The 14,193-nt window shown below is 46.9% G+C and overlaps 1 protein-coding gene and 2 non-coding genes across 3 annotated transcripts; all 3 read left to right on the forward strand.

The window, feature by feature from the left end:
• The first annotated feature begins 926 nt into the window (after positions 1-926).
• On the forward strand, positions 927-6,643 carry TPT1 (tumor protein, translationally-controlled 1). The gene is made up of 6 exons (XM_030565485.1): positions 927-1,049; positions 1,609-1,682; positions 2,563-2,750; positions 4,050-4,155; positions 4,758-4,874; positions 6,416-6,643. The coding sequence occupies exons 1-6, from the start codon at positions 1,022-1,024 to the stop codon at positions 6,416-6,418; spliced, it is 516 nt and encodes a 171-aa protein (XP_030421345.1). The 5' UTR covers positions 927-1,021; the 3' UTR covers positions 6,419-6,643.
• Positions 6,226-6,357, forward strand: LOC115644614. Its single transcript, XR_003998550.1, has one exon. It is a non-coding gene; the product is annotated as a small nucleolar RNA SNORA31 (small nucleolar RNA).
• An 859-nt stretch (positions 6,644-7,502) lies between the features above and the next one.
• LOC115644615 lies at positions 7,503-7,637 on the forward strand. The gene has a single exon (XR_003998551.1). It is a non-coding gene; the product is annotated as a small nucleolar RNA SNORA31 (small nucleolar RNA).
• Positions 7,638-14,193: the final 6,556 nt, after the last annotated feature.

Genomic DNA, 14,193 nt, shown 5'->3' on the forward strand with positions numbered 1-14,193 from the left:
CTACAGCAGCAGCACTGCAGCATTGTATCTGTAGCACAGAAACTTGCTACTGTAACAGAGGAGATTTTTCTGTTGCTATAGTAAATCCACCTCCTGGAGAGGCTGGCATCACCTAGGTCAACAGAAGAATTCTACTATATCTACAGTGGGGAGTAAGTTGACCTAACTACAGTGCACTGGGCACGAAACTTTTCACAGCTCTGAGTGACTTAGCTGTGACTTAAGCTAGGTGTCCACCGGGCCTATGTATTGGCTGGCCCATGTAGCTCTGGGTGCAGAGTGGAGCTGGCTGGAAGAAACAATGAAAAATTGTGACTATTTTCATTACATATTTAGTTTGTAGGTTTGGGTCAAATTTGACTTGCCACCGGACAGTTTCTGACCGGCCATCAGCTAGCTGCAGCTGCTCTGGTGCAGTACAATAATGCCTGTATCTGTAATTTTCACTCCATGCATCTGAAGCAGCGGGGGTTTTACCCATGAACGCTTATGTCCAAATAAAGCTGTTAGTCTTTAAGGTGCCACGCGACGCCTTGCTGTTCTGGTGCTCGGCGTGCAGCTGCAGCCCCATCTGGGAGGGCTCACACTGCTGTCAGTGCCAACACCCAGTCCCTTCCCGGGGCGCAGCACTGAGGGGCAGGGCTGGATCGTGCCCACTGAACTCAGGGACAGCTCTGCCCCCTGCCACTGACAGCAACACTCCTGGAGGCGCCCTGGGGCAGAAAGCCGCGCAGCCGCAGTGCGGCGCGGCGCATCCCCGGCTCGCCGTAGCCAACGCCAGGCAGCCGCCGCCTCCGATATGGCCGCAAGGTGGCGCCGCGCTGCAGGGTGTGTGTGCTACGTCACTATTCTCGGCGCTGCGAGGAGCGCAGGGATTGGTGACGCGCCGGGGACGTGCCCGCTATATGAGCTCTGGAAGCCGCTGACTCGGCCCTTTCCGCCTCGCTCCCTCCCGCTCTCGGGTCGCTCGCCGCGCAGAGATCGAGCCGCGCCGCCGCCCCCCTCCCCCGCCGCCGCCGCCATGATCATCTACCGGGACTGCATCAGCCGTGAGCGCCAGGCGGGCGGGGCGGGCCGGGCCGGGCCGCCAGGGCCCGGAGCACTAGCAGGCCGGGCGGGGAATGCGGAGCTCTGCGGCGGGGGAGGGGAGCGGCCGCGGCCCGCCTGGGAGTGGCCGGGGGCGGTGCCTGGGCCGCGGGGAGGAGCGGCGGACTGAGGGTTGCGGGGCTGGAGCCGGGGGTGGGGCGGTGTGCTGGGGTGGGGGGGCGGGACAGGGCCGCGGGGGGGCTGGGCTGGAGCCGGGCGGGGGGGGGGCTGGGCTGGGCTGGAGCTGAGGGGTGCGGGACAGGGCCGCAGGGGGGGCTGGAGCCGGGCGGGAGGGGTGTGCTGGGCTGGAGCCGGGGGGTGGCGGGGTGCGGGACAGGGCCGGGGGGGGCTGGGCTGGTGCCGGGCGGGGTGGGGGGGCTGGAGCTGAGGGGTGCGGGACAGGGCCGCAGGGGGGGCTGGAGCCGGGCGGGAGGGGTGTGCTGGGCTGGAGCCGGGGGGGTGGGGTGCGGGACAGGGCCGCGGTGGGGCTGGAGCCGGGTTGACGCCGCGCTCTCCCCGCAGAGGATGAGATGTTCTCCGATATCTACAGCATCCGGGAGGTCGCCGACGGGCTCTGCTTGGAAGTGGAGGGGAAGGTGAGTCACTGGGGCAGGGCCTGTCCGGGACTGGGGACACGTGTCCCGCACAGCTGCCGTGGACACTGCTCCCTGCCCGGGGCACGCGCCGATCCCGAGCGCTTCCCCGGGACGCAGGCCTCGGAGCTACCTCTGGCCCCAGCCTCCGGCCCGTATCTGACCTATTGCTCCCCAGAGGCCCAGCCTCTCCGCGGGTGTAACCACCCAGGCTGGCTGGTAAGTGATCGGCGCTGGCCCCTAGCATCAGCTGCTTGCCCGGTTCTGCTGGGGCCAATAGGCAGTTTCAGGAGCAAAGCTGCTATGGTGTGAGGCAGCTCTGGCCAAGCCCTGTTGGCCTCACCAGGGTATCCCATCTTAGAGTAACAAAGGCAAAGGGTTAACTTGGTGACAAGCACAGTTGAAGGTAGCTCACCTTGTTTTGGTCCTTCCTGCTTAGCAGATCAGTTAACTATGGTTTTTAGCCCTTTCCTGAAATGGTTAACAACTTGATCTGTTGCTCGTGACTAAAGGGAGGCAAACCACTGAGGTGGCTGGCATGTCTGAGACTATCCCAGCTAGAGGATTGACATATCTGAGAATAGTCTGTATAGCTTTTGGTGGTGTTATTCTTATCAGGACTTGGCACAGAAATAGTATACTAGAACTGACAAATATTTTTAATCTGTATGGAAGTTCTAGCCCTACTTATCTGATAGGACAGTCGAATTCAGTGCTGCTGTTGTGAAATAATGGGGTAGTTCTATAGTCCACTTCAGCTTTAAAATGAGCAGTTCCTGAATTGACTGACAGCTGAGTTGATAGTGCTTTTCCAAACAATGTAAGTATCATTTGATTCTGGGGAGCTTTTCTCTAAAGCTTTTGGGGTTCTCTTTAAATCTAGATGGTTACCAGGACAGAGGGTCAGATTGCTGATGCTTTAATTGGTGGCAATGCCTCCTCTGAAGCTGTTGAAGAAGGAACAGATCCCACAGTTATCACTGGTGTCGATATAGTAATGAATCACCATCTTCAGGAAACTAGCTTTACAAAAGAGTCCTACAAGAAGTATATCAAGGACTACATGAAAGCGTAAGTGAACTCACCAGTGAATGGTGCATCACAAATGTCACCTCCTTAGGTGGCATATTCCCAAAAGCAAGTGTGAGTCATGATAGATGCTGATATGTGCTGTGGTCAGTTTGACACTTTAATAACTTTCAGTGTATTTGATGAAGAGGATTTTAGCCCACAAAAGCGTGTGCCAAAATAAATTTTGGTCTCTAAGGTGCCACAAGGACTGCTCATTGTTAGTGCTCCAGTAGTTTGCCATCATTTCAGGCTCATGAGGATTGAGTATAGGGGAGCACTTCAGACAATGGTCTTAACTAAGGTACAGGACTTGTTCATGCGGTGTAGGTCTTACCCTTGCCTTCCTGTTCGATTGAGTGTTGCAGGCTTTGTGTAAAACAGGAATGTTTCCTCTACTCCACACAGTAAGGCTTGATGCGCTAACATTTATTAGGCCTCATTGCCTTAGATTAGAGGCATTCTAGAACTAGTGTAAAGCTAGAATATTTGTAGGTAAATGCTTGTGTGTTATAAATTATAAGAGAGATTTCCAGGAAGCTGTTTAATTTGACACAACACCAAAAAGTTTCATTACCTAAAATTATGCATGTGAATAGAATTCTGATCTAATTATCCAGCTGTCCAGCATTCAGACTCATAGCTTTCTTCCCTCCAAGTTGGAGGGAGCACCTTTCACTTGGGAGTCCCATCTTGGGCCTTATATTTATATTTTTTGGCTTGGAACAGTGCTCTTGCTGCTGTGGAACTCTGCCTACTCTCTACACATCCATGAAAGTACTGTTAGTAGCCTTTTTTTAGCAGCCAGAGCATTTTGCATTGCAGATGTCAACAGTCAGGTTGCTGGGAGTACAGGCAAGTCTATCTTAGGCAGGGGTTCCATTCCATGGTTATCGCGTAAAGTGAAAACCGCGTATTGTCAAAATTATATCCCCAAGCCTTTTAAATCCTGCCCGCAGCTTTGGGGGGAGCTCCATGGTGGCTGGAGTCTCGGGCCCTTTAGTTCGCCACAGGAGCTACCAGCCACCTCTGCAGCTGGGAGCCCTCTGGGTGATTTAAAGGCCCTGGGACTCATGCCCCAGGACCCTTAAATCTTGAGGCCATGCCCCCCGACTCCAGCCATACATGTAAAGTTGAAATTGTGCATGTTAAATGTACGTAAGTTGCGACAGACCTGTATTAGGGATGCTGGTTCAGCAACAGCAAGCCAACTACTTCACCTTTGGCATGAAGTGACCCCAGTCTGCTGAACATCTTTGATGTTTGTTAGAAAACAAGCTCTTAACTAGAATCTCTTTTTAGAATCAAAGCCAGACTTGAGGAACACAAGCCAGACAGAGTAAAGCCTTTCATGACAGGGGCTGCAGAACAAGTCAAACACATCCTTGCGAACTTCAAAAATTACCAGGTAAACTTCAATAGCTTTATACTATTTTTGTGGTATAAAACAAAGGGATATAACTGAGATTTGTCCTACTCTTGCAGATACCTTATAGATTCTGAACCTCTTGACTACTGCAAGTGTGGTGATTGGGGGGGAGGGAAGGCGGGGGGGGGGCTTCAATCTACCTTTTTCTAGGCTGTCTAGTCATACTTTATAAATGGCTCTAATGTGGTGCTTGCTCATAGCTTTCCTGAGCAGCAACAGAATGGAGTTTACCTGACTCTTGACTCTCACTGCCTAAAGGCTCTGAATAGAAATAGTACAGTTGACCAGTCTGAGTATCACAGCTTTGCCCAGCTGTTGAACATGCAGTGGAAGTCTCGAAACGGGCTTTAAAAGTCATACTGCATTGACTTATTTGGAAGGCTCTAATCATAACAGTTAAAACTCGTCCAAAATGGGCTTAGATTATTAGAAGTTGATGGCACTTGCCTGAACTTTCTAGATCTGGATGATGGTTTTTTGTTCCCCCCCAAACACTGTCCACAGAGTGTTTTGGTTACTCATAGTTAGTCTTTACTTCATAGTACATCCATAATTGTAGTAACACCAGTTCTTTTTCAAAGTTCTTTGTAGGTGAGAACATGAATCCAGATGGCATGGTGGCTCTCCTGGACTTCCGTGAGGATGGAGTAACTCCATATATGATTTTCTTTAAGGATGGTTTAGAAACTGAGAAGTGTGTAAGTACTGACTTCTTGAGTCACATTAACGTATTTAAGCATGTGGCTAACTTCCTTGGTGTATAAAATGTCCACTGTTGCAATATAAGTGTTGCAAGTGACTAATTCAGAGTTGCTTTGGAACTAGAATCACCTGTCAAAATGTCGATGTGACAGCACTGATTATCAGGCTCCATACTGGTGGATAGCTGGTGATATATAATAGTCTGACCTATGTATCAGAGGCTATCTAGCCAATAGTCCCTTCTGGCATTAAACTGAATTGTACTGAAACAGTACTGGAAGGCATCTATCAAAGATGTGGTCCCACTACAGAGACCAAATCAGACCAGTGGTGGTATATTTCATGGTGTGGTGCTCACCATATAGAGCCCATCCTTTCCTCTGGTAATCATAGTGGTTCTTGCCTAACATACTAGGGCAGTATTTAAGACAAAATAAAACCTCTAATGCAGGTGATGTTGTTTCTTGGGTTACATTCTGGTACATAAACTCTAGATTGCTGCAGCCCCCATTATACTCTTAACTGTACAGCTTGGCTCACACCTTCCCTTCAAATTCAATTGGCTTCAAATTTAGTCAGTTACACATCTCGGCTAAAGCAGGTTAAATGACTTCAGGTTCTAGAAGGGCCAAGTACCCAGGATGGAATTAATTTGATCCTACAGTGAAGTTAGTATTTGATTATAATCAGCCACAGCAAATCCCTTCCTTTAAATTACTTTGATGGGGCCAGTACTGCAGTTAAAGTGGCTGTGAACAATATTCATCCAGGAAAACCAGGTGCAAGGCACTAAAATAAATTTTCTGGTAGGCAAGATTTTAAAGGTGGCCAGCTAATTTTTTTTCCTACTCTTACAGGAGATCCTACAAATTTCATACAGCGCTAACTATGCTTGTTAACTCCTGCAGCTCTGATTTCTCAGGGACATGTAGTTTTCACACTGTTAGAATAAAGTAGTGAACAATGGGACTATCTTCCCCACTTGGGCTGAGCAGAAACTTTTTTGTGCATCGCTTTCCCAATCTACCAGTGCGCACTGAAGGTCTAACACTATTGATTCCAGGGGAGGCTAGCAGGATATTGTTTTTGTTCTCTTGGAATGCTCTACCTTGAAACTGTCTCACAGCTCCTCTTGACTTTATCAGATTTGTACCATATTCTGTAAAGCTTAATCAGTCTTGTCCCCTGTGAACCTGAACTTGTATTCAGGAGGTGGCATAAGATGAATCCAGTCACGTTGTCATGCCAGCAGTGGAGATGCAGGGAGAAATCTAGGTGGCCACTGTTATGTTTGGTATCTTTAGAAAGCTCAGAGCATCAGTAGCGCTGAAAGCTTGTAGAAATGTTATGCATCCTCTGATAGACCGTGAGCAATTCTCCTGCTGCTCCTGGGTTTGCACTGTGATGCGAAAGCAACTTCCTTGTGCTTTCTGCCTGCCTGGTCATGTGGCAGCTCAGATTGAATTGGGGAACACATGAAGAGTTTAGAGACACTTGCTCGGCTGAACCTGAAATAACCGTTGTATTCTTGTTACAGTAACAAAACAGAGCAACTATTTTGGATCACCTGTCATCATAACTTGCTGCTACTCTTTCCTCATCAACACAACACCAGGACTCAGCAGTGTCTACCAACTGGACTGATACCATCTTGAGCTTTATTCACTTATTTTTTACCCTGATTTGGAGTGGAGGCATTGTTTTAAAAAAAAAACTTGTCATGTAGGTTGTCTAAAATAAAACTCATTAAACCCATTCTAGGTAATGCCTGTTGGTCTAATGTGTTTGTTACGCTGAACTCCTACCGTAAGCTTGCTGCAAGTCTTGTGCCCAAGGACCTTTATACTTGTTGGTAATATAGCCTGATCCTAGTACACTGCAACTTAAGACTGTCTTCAGATAGACTTCATGCAAGTCACTACTTGAGACACGGGAATGCGAGCGCAGGCTCCTAAACTTCTGCCTGCCTAGCAGTCTGAGGTGACTAAGGGAAATGTCCAAAGTGCCATCATAATGAAGTGGACCTTCTGCATCTCTCACAGTTCTACAAACTGAAGTAATTAACTCTCTGGAAGAGATACCAAAACCAAATAAAACAAAACTGAATTTAAAGCTATTAATATGGAGTATTGGCTGAGCTTCTTTATCAGGCAAGAATATTTGGTTTCTTTACTGTGCACAGCAAGCTTAAAGCAGGGGGGGAAGATCTCCGTAACAACACCAGAATGCAGATGTTGAGCTAGTGCATGTGTGTACAGGGGAGGTTGTGGGAATGCAGCTAATATAAAATTAGTGTTGCTTTATAGACTGTCTACAGGTACCACGGAACCATGGAGCAGTATTCTCACTTGGAGCAGCAGTGCGTAAGTGATCAGTGATAGGATTATGTAGATTTACAACTGGCTTAATAGGTGGGACACTGAATTTACTTGAACTAGCTAAAATATTCCCAATGAAAAATGAAGTAGGTTTTGACAGGAAAATAAGTATTGAAGAAAGCTAATAGAGATCACCTTGCTACTTGGGTAAAGCATGCAGGGCTGGTGTTATACCTTACAACCCCTTCAATACTGTACCCAGCTTTTATTTGGATGTTAGTCCTTGGTGGAGGATTGTCACTAACAATGCATCTACTTGACAGACCTGGAGCATGTGACGATTGCTTCTCTGGTCCTCACTAGGATGCAAGAGTAAAACAGTTCCTTGCGCTTTCTGCCTGTCATCCTGTGGCAGTCCAGATTGAATAAAGGAATATAGTTAGCCTAGAGCCATTACTGTTAAACTAAAATAGCTTGACATTAACAAGCTTGGCAGTAGGTGGAAGGACTGGGTATACCTTTCCAGTCACAATAGCCTCTTCAAAGGGTTTCTGCTACATGTGATCAATTTAGGGTGTTTCAGAGCAGGTTGCTGTTAGATCACTAAACAGTGATGGAAATAAGATTTAATCTTTTACCCAAGATGGACTTACAGTTGTCAACAAAAGTAAATTACTTTAGTCTGTAAGTGGCAATCTTGTAGTTATGCATTCAACTTCTAGTTTAGCATTGTCCCATCTCATTGCTCTCCCCTCTCAATCTAGCCTACAATCACCAGCTTTATTCCTGGGGGAAGGCAGTTACCTTAGACTTGTACCCTTCCCCCACACTGCAAAATTATGTTCTTCCTTGACACTGTCTCAGCCCTTTCAGGGAGAGAAGCAATGAGATGCTAGTCCCATGCACTGCCAGGGGCTTCTTGTCTCCTTCCCTTCTGCAGTGGGTGGCTTTAATCTGTCCTCATTGGAGGAGCTGTTGTATTGGGCTGGGTGACAGACCTCTTTAGGCTCTACCTATTTTCTAGTTTACGTACCCAAGGTGCCCAGTACAGCTGGGGTGGATCCTACAGAAAGACTTCCTAAGGCTTCATGTAATGTCTATAGCCCACTACTCCCCCTTAGCCATTCACGTTTCTTTTGGCTGTCTTCCCTACTTAGCATGTAGTCAGATTAAATGACCTCAGTGATTGAATAATGAAAGCCCAAGGGCTTGTCTAGCCTTGAAAGGGTTGCAGCTTCAGATATACCCACTATGTGAAGCAGCAGCTCCCTCATGTGGATACACTAAGTATAAAAGTTCATAGTTTATTGCAGTTCAGGATGAGGACTAATCTCATCTGCTACAAATCACCTTTATAACAGCATGGGTTTCTATAATTACAATGGTGGTAAATCATACACCCAAGTGCCAACTCCCACAGTGTAGCTTCAGTGTACGTTCAGTCTAAACTGCTTTAAAAAATGAGGAGTCTGGTGACACCTTAAAGACTAAGATTTATTTGGGCATAAGATTTTGTGGGTAAAAATCCCACTTCAGATTCAGCTGAAGAAGTGGGATTTTTACCCACACAAGCTTATGCCCAAATAAATGTTAGTCTTTAAGGTGTCACCAGATTCCTCATTGTTTTTGTGGATACAGACTAACACAGTTGCCCCCTCCTGCTTACACACACATCTTTGGTCCTGTTCTAAAATGGGAGACAGCAAGTGTGATGCTTTGGTGGAGGATTCCTTAGACAATATGAGCCCTTGATTGAAGGGGCTTTTCCTCCCAAGTCTGTGTCAAAAGCTCAAATAAAAGAGGGTTGAGCAGCTGAACTGAAATCCTATTTCCTTGTGCTTGTACGTTAGTTAAAAAAATGCATTATCAGCCATGCAGTCATAGCCACACCCTCCCCAACTTAAGTTTTATTCTTGGCTATAGGCCTAAGAATGGCTCCATTGTCCAGCTTTGGTCACTAAAAAATTAATGCAAAAAAATGGATGTCAATCCCCACCAAGCACTGCTGCCTGGCTCTGTGATACAGCTGATGACTTGCAGCAAGCAAACCCTGGCATGCTGCAGAAGGTGAATGCCCAAAAAATTCAAAGCAATTTGGACTGAATGATTAGAGGTCTGTGATTCATGTAGAGCCTGAAACTATGTCCCTTCCCCTCCCTTTATCTTAACCCTCTTTACATCATGAGATGTGATGGGGGGGGGGAGGAATTAAACTGCTGTACATGTAGTGTCAGCATCATGTCTTCCTGATATTCCTCAGTGCTGTGCGGGCAGGGCATGGATCACTGTTCACATTGCACTCTGTCAGTGCCTGGCCGGGGCCAGGATAACTAATGACCCAACCACTCAACCAAATTTTGTGATGAATCCTAGTCATGTGCCACCTGATACATGTGCGTAAACTAAGAGTTCCCTTATTTTCTCCCTTTCAATGAGTAGCTTGCATTTCTCTAAGCAGCCTAACTGCTTTCTACCACAGCTGTCTCTCTTTGGGTACGTCTACACTACAGGATTATTCCGATTTTATATAAACCAGTTTTATAAAACAGATTGTATGAAGTCAAGTGCATGCGGCCACCCTAAGCACATTAATTCAGTGATGTGCGTCCATGGTCTGAGGCTAGCGTCGATTTCTGGAGCATTGCATTGTGGGTAGCTATTCCGTAGCTATACCATAGTTCCTGCAGTCTCCCCCACCCCTTAGAATTCTGGGTTGAGAGCCCAGTGGCTGATGGGGCAAAAATCATTGTCGCGGGTGGTTCTGGGTAAATGTCATCAGTCATTCCTTCCTCCGGGAAAGCAACGGCAGACAATCATGTCGTGCCCTTTTTCCCTGGATTGCCCTAGCAGATGCCATAGCACGGCAACCATGGAGCCCGTTCAACTCTTTTTTTTTACAGTCACCATATGTGTACTGGATGCCTCGGACAGAGGCGATACTCCAGCGCTACACGGCAGCATTCATTTGCTTTTGCATGATAGCAGAGATGGTTACCAGTTGTTCTGTACTATCTGCTGCCAGTGTAATTTGGCAATGAGATGATAGTTATCTGTCCTGTGCTGTCTGCTGCTATCATGGGTGCCCCTGGCTGAGATTGGCCGGGGTTGCAAAAGCAAAACTGGGATTGACTCCCCAAGTCAATCCCTCCTTTATGGTTTCTAAAAATAGAGTCAGTCCTGCCTAGAATATGGGGCAAATGTACTAGAGAAGCAGTGTATCAGAGAGTACAGCTGCTCTGTGTCAGATCCTGCAGAAATGATGAGCTATATGCCATTCACAGGGGGTGCCCCTGCAACAACCCCACCCGTTGCTTCCCTTCTCCCCCAACCTTCCTGGGCTACCGTGGCAGTGTCCCCCCCCATTTGTGTCATGAAGTAATAAAGAATGCAGGAATAAGAAACACTGAGTTTTTTGTGACATAAAATGGGGGAGGCAGCCTCCCAGTGCTATGATAGTCCAGGCAGGACATTAAGCAGTGTGGGGGAGAGGAGCCCAGCATCCCACTGCTATGATAGTCCAGGCAGTATAGAATCTTTTCTTTTCACATGAAAGGGAGGGGGCTGATTGAAGCTCAGCCCCCACTTGCTATGATGAAGAAGGTTACCAGCCATTCTGTACCATCTACTGGGAATGACGGAGTCATTCCAATTTTCTCCCAGGCGCCCCCAGCCAGCATCATCTGAAGCCAGCCAGGAGCACTCATGGTTTGATAAGGACGGTTACCAGTCCTACTGCACTGTCTGCCACCAGGGAGGGAAGAGGAGTGGATACTTCTGCTGCAGCATCGCGTCTACCAGCAGCATTCAGTAGACATAGGGTGACATTGAAAGAAGTCAAGAAACGATTTCTTTCCCTTTCACGTGTGGGGGGGTGTAAATTGATGAGCTATTCTCTGAACCACGCTGGACAATGTGTTTGAACCTACAGGCATTGGGAGCTCAGCCAAGAATGCAAATACTTTTCGGAGACTGCTGGGGACTGTGGGATAGCTGGAGTCCTCAGTACCCCCTTCCTCCATGAGCATCCATTTGAGTCTCTGGCTTCCCATTAGACTTGTCACGCAGCACTGTGTAGCCTGGAGATTTTTTTTTTTCAAACGCTTTGGCATTTCGTCTTCTGTAACGGAGCTTTGATAGAACAGATTTGTCTCCCTATACAGCGATCAGATCCAGTATCTCCCGTACGGTCCATGCTGGAGCTCTTTTTGGATTTGGGACTGCATTGCCACCCATGCTGATCAGAGCGCCACGCTGGGCAAACAGGAAATGAAAATCAAAATTTCGTGGGGCTTTTCCTGTTTACCTGGCCACTGCATCCGAGCTGAGAGTGCTGTCCAGAGCGGTCACAGTGGTGCACTGTGGGATACTGCCCAGAGGCCAATTTGCAGCCACACTAACCCTAATCCGATATGGTAATACCAATTTTAGCGCTACTCCTCTCATCGGGGAGGAGTACAGAAACCGATGTAAAGAGCCCTTTATATCGATATAAAGGGCCTCGTGTGGACGGGTACAGCGTTAAATCGGTTTAACGCTGCTAAAATCGGTTTTGAGTGGTGTAGACCAGGCCTTTGTCTTAACTCAATGCTAACTACCAATTGATAGTGTTGTTTCACTCATCTCCTAGCCCTACAAATTTTGCTCAGTGCTTTGCAGTTCCTTTAGCATTTAGTGCTTCAGTCAGTTAAAATCCAAGTGCCACTGAAAAATTGATGGTTTCAGATACACTACTCAGCTGATTAAGATCCAAATGCCACAGCACCTGCTAGCTCAGTGTTTCTCAAACTGGGGTCACCACTTCTGTAGGGAAAGCCCCTGGTGAGCCAGGCCAGTTTGTTTACCTTGTGAAAAGTGCCTACAGGTGACAGGATTTTATTTTTGGGGGGGGGGGGGTATTATTTTTTCTGGGTGAATTCCCTTGAAAGCATAGTGAGTGTCTGGTTTCATGTGCCTAGTTGTTACTGAGGCATTTAATGCAGTGGCTGAGGTACATCACATCTTGTGATAGTTCCCTGTAACAATGCAGTGAGGCTCGTTGGCTCCTGAATGAGAGCATCTACACGGGCATTTAATTAATACACTTGACCATGCATTGGACTTCAGTTGATTAGGCTTGACTGTCCTGTGGCCTGATCTATACTGAAAAATTATATCAGCATAGCTGCACCTGCATCAGTCAGGGTGTGAAACAACTACACCCTTCATTAACATAACTGCATCTACGCTGGGAGCTATGGCCAGGAGAGAGGACTTCTGTTGACATAGCTAAGGTTGTTTGGGGAGAGGGTGTTCCTGTGCTAATGGGGAAAAAGCTCTCCTGTAAGTGTAGACTGAGGGTCTACACATTACAGATTTTAAGAGGTCCTGTGAGATGTGCCTGGAATCTATAAATGGGTTCTTAATCCTACACTAGCCATCAAATAAGCCAGCATCCATGATACCTTACAATAGGATATGTGCATTTAAGCCTCTCTTTCTACCCAGGATGTAAATGTCTCAATAGAAGAAGAAAAAAATCCCTGCAGATCTGGGTAAAAAATCTTGGCAAATTAGTCTCAATTTAATTTTCACTGGATTTTCAACTTGACAAGCCCTGATTGAAAACTTGCTCATCTTGCTTACCCAGCCCCTATGTCAAATTGCACCCAAGCCTGGCAGCACACAGCTTCAAGAGTTGTGCTGTGCTGTGGCTGGTCTTGTTAATATGCAAGCCCAGCTTGCAGCTATCCTGATGCTTCTGTGGCTCTCATCACTGATAGTGGAGTCAGATGCTTCCATTTAGAGTGATCTGTGAGCAAAAAAACAAAAAGCTTAAGTGACACAAGAAATGCTCCGAAGAAAGTGATCTAAGCCCAAAAAATGTGTGGCACTTGTCAAAAACGCTCAGCATTGGCCTCACTGCTACTACTGAAGTACCATTGACTTTACTGGGCAGAGAGTGAGGTGGACACTAAAGAACGTTGCAAACTCCTACCCCATATGAACAGTGAGCACTAGGTTAGTGTTGATAAAGCACTATAAACGTGACTAATGCCTTACATATAGAAGCCAGCCTGGGCCATATACCATTCAAGCTAATGGCCCAATCCTGCTAATACATGCATGTGAATAAATGTACTCACGAGTAGTCTGAGCCTCTGAACATCGGCAGCTTTCCCAGTGTTCCCCTTCAGGTGCTCTGACCAAGGCAAGGTTTCATTCAAGACTTCAATCTCTTTGGCCTTGTCTACACTACAAAAGCCGCCATGTTAAGAATCTCACTAGGATTACATGAGTAAAGTTACTCCTGTAATAAGTATTTGCTGGATCAGGCCCTAAATTAAGATGGTTCTTGAAGAGTAATGATCACTAACATGGGAAGTGAAATAATACGGGTAACAGCAATACAAGGGTAGTTCTTTGAAGATTAGCGTATCGGCTGCCAAGAGCTGTGGTGTAAATTGGTAGGAGCTCTTCATCCAGCACCTAACAAATTATCAGGTTCATAGATCTCCATTGTGCCAAGAGAAGTTGAGTCTAATTTAAATTGGGATTATAAAGGGTGATTTTTTAAAAAAAATCATTACTTTAATATCCAGTATTAGTTGAGTATTGGCTGGTAAGTATCCATAATGCTACTAGAACCCTGGCATTTCATTTAACAGCAGACAGCACAGATTGGGTTGCAGCTTCTAGCGCAGTGTTATTGCATCAGCACACTTGGAAATACCACTTCTTGACATCAGTTCAAAGTGAACCTGAGTAAGCAGTTGCGCACACTGAGGAAAGATGAGTAACCTCTTCACACCCTCCTTGTACTCAAAGCCAATAACTGACTCAGAACATTGTGTGAGCACAGAGACTTGCAAACTAAAAGAAAAGAGACCTGACTCCATTCGGTGGGCAACTGTTTTTTTCTTTTCAAGTCTTAGTTCATCATCCTCCTGCCTGCCCTCACATCAAGACCCTGCAAATTCTCTGGCACTGTATCATGGACAGGTCCCGTGGACCCAAAAGC

Source organism: Gopherus evgoodei, chromosome 1, assembly GCF_007399415.2.
Source record: "Gopherus evgoodei ecotype Sinaloan lineage chromosome 1, rGopEvg1_v1.p, whole genome shotgun sequence".
Classification (NCBI taxonomy): domain Eukaryota; kingdom Metazoa; phylum Chordata; order Testudines; family Testudinidae; genus Gopherus; species Gopherus evgoodei.

Coding starts and splice junctions, on each gene's coding strand:
- TPT1 (XM_030565485.1), top strand. CDS start 1,022: ATGATCATCTACCGGGACTGCATCAGCC. Junction 2,751..4,049: donor ATCAAGGACTACATGAAAGC/GTAAGTGAACTC, acceptor ATCTCTTTTTAG/AATCAAAGCCAGACTTGAGG. Junction 4,156..4,757: donor CGAACTTCAAAAATTACCAG/GTAAACTTCAAT, acceptor TCTTTTTCAAAG/TTCTTTGTAGGTGAGAACAT.